This window comes from Mesocricetus auratus, unplaced genomic scaffold (genome assembly GCF_017639785.1).
Source record: "Mesocricetus auratus isolate SY011 unplaced genomic scaffold, BCM_Maur_2.0 Super-Scaffold_100007, whole genome shotgun sequence".
In the NCBI taxonomy this organism is placed as follows: domain Eukaryota; kingdom Metazoa; phylum Chordata; class Mammalia; order Rodentia; family Cricetidae; genus Mesocricetus; species Mesocricetus auratus.
This window is the reverse complement of record NW_024429191.1, coordinates 93,348,845-93,354,844: the sequence shown is the minus strand read 5'-3', so window position 1 is coordinate 93,354,844 and position 6,000 is coordinate 93,348,845. Positions and strand designations below refer to the sequence as shown.

At 50.8% G+C, this 6,000-nt stretch overlaps 1 protein-coding gene across 2 annotated transcripts in view; it reads left to right on the top strand.

The window, feature by feature from the left end:
• Positions 1 to 294: 294 nt before the first annotated feature.
• Positions 295 to 6,000, top strand: part of Rnf157 (ring finger protein 157) — a 74,721-nt gene continuing 69,015 nt past the window's right edge. The window contains exon 1 of one of the 2 annotated variants that reach the window (XM_013113389.3): positions 295 to 535. In XM_013113389.3, coding sequence (XP_012968843.1) covers positions 448 to 535 — 88 coding nt within the window. In that variant the 5' untranslated portion in view covers positions 295 to 447. The remainder of the gene's footprint in view (positions 536 to 6,000) is intronic. The other variant, XM_005069886.4, reaches the window with a different exon arrangement.

The following is a 6,000-nucleotide window of genomic DNA, read 5'->3' as shown; positions in this document are numbered from 1 at the left end:
TCGCCGCCGCCGCCGCTTAGCCCCGGGTCGCGTCCGCGCCGCAGCCTCCGCGCGAAGCACGCGCCGCCGCCGGCTCCCACCGCAGCTCGCTTCCCATTGGCTGGCCGCGCCGCGGGCGCTCCCGCCCCGCCGTCCCATTGGCTGAGGCCGCCGCGGTCCCCACCCCGCCCCCCGCGCGCCTGCCGCCGCTGACATCACGCGGCCTGAGGCGGCGGCGCCCCCTTCCCCCCCCCCCCCAGCGCAGCCCCGCAACCCCCTGAGGCCGAGGCCCCGCCGCGGTGCCCGGCGGAGGATGGTGCGCGCCCCGCGGGCCGCTCCCCGCCGCCTCAGCCGCAGCGCTTCAGGCGAGCGGGCCGCCGACCCCCGCATCGGGCGTGCGGCCGGCCGGCCGGCGCGCTGAGGCGCGGAGAGCGCAGCCCGGCGACGCCGCGGTGGGTCGCAGCGGCCATGGGGGCCCTAACGAGCCGGCAGCACGCGGGCGTGGAGGAGGTGGACGTCCCGTCCAATTCCGTGTACCGCTACCCGCCCAAGTCCGGTGAGGGCCGGGCGCGCGCCGCGGGCCGGGCGGAGGGGAGGCCGCGCGTCGGATGCTGCCGCGGGCGAGCGGCCCCGGGTGGGCCTCGGAGCGGGGGTTGGTCTTGGGGGAGGATGCAGGGCTCGGGAGTGTCCCCCCCCCCCAGTCCCGGGCCCCGGCGACGGCGGCGCAGAGGGCTGCAGGTGCCTGCGGGGTCACCGAGGTCACCCTCCGCCGAGGCCGCCCGCCCGGGATGCCGCGTTGCAGGGGCTGCGGTTTGGAGAGGCGTCCCCGACAACAGGCAGCCGCGCCGGGTGGTGTCCCCCCGCCCCGGCTGCCTCGTGCGGGCCTCTGGGGCGCCTAGGAGTGGGGGGGTCTGCTGGCCTGGGGTGGGGAGAGGAGGAACTCGCTCCGCAGACCCTCGGCCTCTCCGGAGGCTGTCGAAGGAGATCGGAGCGAGCAGAAATGTGTGTGGGGGGTAGGGGTGGCGTCTGACAGGGTCACCTGGGCTGCCCCTTTGCTAGTTCCTGGCAACGGGAAGGCTGGGACGGGGCAGACGTATTCTTCAGACGCGTGCGGTCACTCGGGAAGATGAGTGCCCGCCATCCTCGGTGTCGCATTCGCATTGCGGGACAGTTTTGACAGCAGAGGAGTGACAAAGTAGTCGAATTGAGTGGGGGGGCAGCCGCCGAGCTGCTGGTGAATGCCCCGGCTAGCTGTCTTTTCTTTTTTCCTTTCCTTTCCTTGCTGTCCCCAAGCCCCCTGGGGACCCGTGTGTGCCACCCTCCGTCAGTCCCGAGGACCCGATGGGGATTCTGATGGTGGCAGAGTGAGGTGTCAGAGTTGGCGAGGATCCCACTTCCCCATTGGTGGAATAAAGACATGCTAATGAGTCGAGCTGGCTCCGCCGCGGTACGTCCAGTCTCTGCCAGGTGGAAGGAAGCTGGGAGCAGACAATGAACCTGCCTCCCTGCAGAGTGTGCTTCCCGGCGGCTCCGTCCGTGCCAGAGAATAAGCTCTTGCGGACGAGCTAGAACTGCTGTAGACAGGCCTGAGATAAAGCTGAGGAGCCTTAGTGTTTTAACAGAGCTCTTGATAATTATGGCCGTAGGCCTACTTTTATCTCTTAAAATGCATCTTTAACACTCTGGAGGCCGAGGCAGGAGGGTTATGAAGTTTGGGGGTCAGCCTTCGGCTGCACCGTGAGACTGTCTCAAACAAAATAAAACCAATACAACAACAAAAAGGAAAGTGTAATTAGCCTCCCTTCCGGTGGTAGGATTACAGATGTGAGTCTCATTACCTGACTTGCATTTTGTCTCTTAAAAAGGAAAATATGCAGCGGTGTGGCCGTGTGTGTGTGTGTGTGTGTGTGTGTGTGTGTGTGTGTGTATGTGTGTGTTGTCCCCCATCCCCCCCCCTTCCATGGTCTAAGTCACTCAGCTTTTATTGATCAGAACATGGCTCGTGTTTTGCTGAGCTTGGAGTTTTCTTCAGTAGGGTTTGCTGCCTCAGGAGAATATTTACCCGTCCTCCTCCACATATGGGAATTAGCAATGGTGGATATCTGAGAGACTGTTCCCAAAGAATGTAGGAGAAACAGAAATTGAAGGCAACAAGAGAATAATGGACCAAACTGAAACCTTTTGGGGGAGATGGGAATCTCACAGTATAGGTCAGGCTGGCCAGCAAATGGAAATGTAGCTGTGGTGAGCCACACACCTGAGGCAGGCCTCTTGGCCTAGCTTCCCCTTCCCAAATACGAGGATTACTAGCATGCTTCACAACGTGCCGCAGCTCCAAAGCCTTTCTTAGCAAATTCAGTATTTAACAGAACAAAACAATGTTCCAGGAACTACCAATCTTTGAAAAGTTTTACCTAATTATAACTCATTTCTATCCCTTTAGGTTGTTATTTTGAAACAGGTCCTTATTTATCACAGGCTGACCTCATTCTAACTTTAATAGCGAAGGATGACCTTGAACTTCTGATCCTCTCAAGTACTGAGACCTAGAATTCACCACCTAGGATTTCCAAGACAGGGTTTCTCTGTAGCTTTGGGCACAGTCCTGGAACTCACTCTAGACCAGGCTGGCCTGGAACTCAAGAGTTCTGCCTGCCTGTGCCTCCTGAGTACTGGGATTAGAGGCGTGAGCCACTACTGTCTGGTTGAACCCAGGATTTCTTAAATGCTAGGTGAACACTATGCTCCAACTAGGCATATCAAAATGTTAGTTTTTTTTGAAAACAGTCTTTCTGTGTATTCCAGGTTGGCTTTACTTTTTCTGCCTTTATTTACCCCCCTCTCCCTCTCCCCCCCCTTTTGTTTAGAAAGGGATTCAGTATGTAGTGCTGGGTGACCTGGAACTCACTGTGAGGACCAGGATGGCCTTGAGTTCAGAGATCTGTGTGTCTCTTCCTCAAGTGCTGGGATTAAAGACATTCAATACCTCATAGAGTTTTACGCTTTTTGGTTTGCTTTGGAGGCTGTCCTGGAACTCACTCTGTAGACCAGGCTGGTCTCGAACTCACAGAGATCTGCCTGTCTCTGCCTCACCAAGGTATGTGCCAATACTGCCCAGCTTTTTTTTTTGTTTTGTTTAAGACAAGGTCTTGCCAGGCTGTGGTGGTGCACGCCTTTAGTCCCAGCACTCGGGAGGCAGAGGCAGGTGGATCTCTGTGAGTTCGAGACCAGCCTGGTGTACAAGATCAAGTTCCAGGACAGCCTCCAAAGCTACAGAGAAACCCTGTCTGGAAAAAAATTTTTGTTGTTGGTTTTTTGAGACAGAATTCCCTGTATAGTCCTGACTGTTCTAGAAATTATCTTGTAGAGCAGGCTGGCCTTAAAGTCAGAGAGATTTCTTCCTGCTGAGTGGGTATGGCTGTGTGTGTGGGTGTGTGCACTGATGCATGCATGTGTGTTGCAGGGGCATTGGATCCCTTAAAGCTGGAGTTACAGCCGGGCGTTGGTGGCGCACGCCTTTAATCCCAGCACTCGGGAGGCAGAGGCAGGTGGATCTCTGTGAGTTCGAGACCAGCCTGGTCTACAGAGTGAGTTCCAGGACAGCCTCCAAAGCCACAGAGAAACCCTGTCTCGAAAAACCAAAAAAAAAAAAAAAAAAAAAAAAAAGCTGGAGTTACAGGCATGTAGGCCATTGTGAGCTACAGCTATTGTGGGTGCTGGGAACTGAACCTGGGTCCTCTGCAAGAGCAGTGTGGACTCTTAACCAATGAGTATCTCTCTTCAGTTCCTGGCTTCCTTTTATTTTGTTTCTTTTGAGTCAAGATCTTATTACATTGATCAGAACTGTTAATCCCCCTACCTCAAGCTCTGAATTAAGGAGGAATACAGGTGTGTTATTGTGCTTGGCTGTTTTAATTATTTTTGCTAAGCTGGAATTTTTAATAGTTGCAAGGGTGCTGGAACAGAATACTTAATAACTAAGCACATCTTCAAAAATTCCTATTTTAAAAACTATACTTCTTCCAAAAGTTCACTGGTGGTCATCTAGTGTTAGAGGTAAGATGTGTACATGTATATGTACAAATATACGAACTATAGGGTGACCAAGCAACTCTGTTCTATTAGTGTGAGTACTGTTTCATATATGATGTCAGTCAGTATTAATTTGCCATATCAATCAAGGAACTATAAAAGCTACCTGATTGTATTAGTAGATTCAGACAAAACATTTGCTAGAACTTCCATTTATCTGTGATTAAAAACAACACAGCCGGGTGGTGGTGGCGCACACCTTTAATCCCAGCACTCAGGAGGCAGACACAGGGGGATCTCTGAGTTCCAGACCAGCCTGGTCTACAGAGCGAGTGAGTTCCAGGGCAGCTAGGGCTACACAGAAAGAAACGCTGTAAATGGAGGTTTCTCTCCTACCCGGCAGTTCCCAAATAAACACTCAAAGGCTTGATATTAATTATAATTGTTTGTCCAATGGCTCAAGCATTTTTTTTTCTGAGGCAGGGTTTCTCTGTGGCTTTGGATGCTGTCCTGGAACTTGCTCTTGTAGACCAGGCTGGCCTTGAACTCACAGAGATCCACCTGCCTCTGCCTCCCGAGTGCTGGGACTAAAGGCGTGCTCCATCAATGCCTGGCTGGCTCAAGCATATTACTGGCTAGCTCTGACAACTAAATCAACCCATTTATACTAATCGGTGTGCCACCATGTGGCTGTGGCTTACCAGTGATGCCCTGCCATCTTACTTCTTGGGCGGCTACAGGAGTCTCCCTGACTCCACCTTCTTTCCCTCTATATTTGTTTGGACTTCCCATCTGGCCATGTTCTGCCATAGGCCAAAACAGCTTTATTCATCAAACAATAAAAATAAAAGCAACAAATATTCACACCATACAGAAGGATATCCCACATCAAAACCCTGTCATGGGAAAAAAAACCCAACCCCAAAACAACAACAAAAAAAACCAAAACAATAAAAACTACACTTGCCAAATTAGGACTAGAAAGGAACTTCAAGCTGATGAAGGACATCTACAGGAAATTAGCAACATGTACAGTGATACTGATCACTTCCCTGCTAATATCAAGAACAAGGGGGAAAAATCTGCTTTTGGCATTCATTTTTCTTTTTTCCCCCAAAAAAAGGGTTTCATGTCTTCCAGGCTGGCCTTGAACTTCTATGGCCAAGGAAGATTTTGAACTCCTTAGTTTCCTGCACACATATCCACACCCTTAAGTACTAGGGTTACAGGCATCGGAATACGTGCAGGGCTTTATTTATATGGAAGATGGGAGGAAAGTATCCTACCAATTAGGATGCACACACACACACTCCTTTTCTGACAGGATCTTCTGTAGCCCAGGTTGGTCTGGGATGTAGCTGAGGATGACCTGGAATTCTTGATTTAAAAATAAATAATAAGAAGGGCAGGAAAGGTTTAACTCAGCAGTTAATAGCACCGGATGTACATCTGAGGATCCTGATCAATTCCAAGTACCTTTATGATGACTCACCACCATTCTTTTTTGTTTTGCTTTGTTTTAGTACACATGATTTCTTTGTGTAGCCCTGACTGCTCTGGAAGCCTCTCTGTAGACCCGACCCACCCAAGTCTGCCTCCTGAGGATCTAATGCCCTCTTTTGAACTCCTTGGGCATCTGCATTCATGCACATACCCACATACATATACTCAAAACTTTTAAACATTAAATCTTTTAAAAAGAGAATATGGTATTGGTGCAGCCAAGGCATATTTTACATCAATGGGAGAAAATACTGAGCCAGGAATAAATACATTTATTATCAGATGACCTTTTTTTTTTTGAGAGAGAAAAAGTCTCATGTAGTCCATACTGATCTTTACACTCTACCTATAAAATATTTGTAGTCCATACTGATATTTATACTCTACCTGTGAAATATTTGGATTATTGAGTTTGTCAAAAACAATTTGTGCCTAAGTAAAAAAAAAAATGTGGGGAGGAGTAAAACATTTCAGTGGAGAGAATCT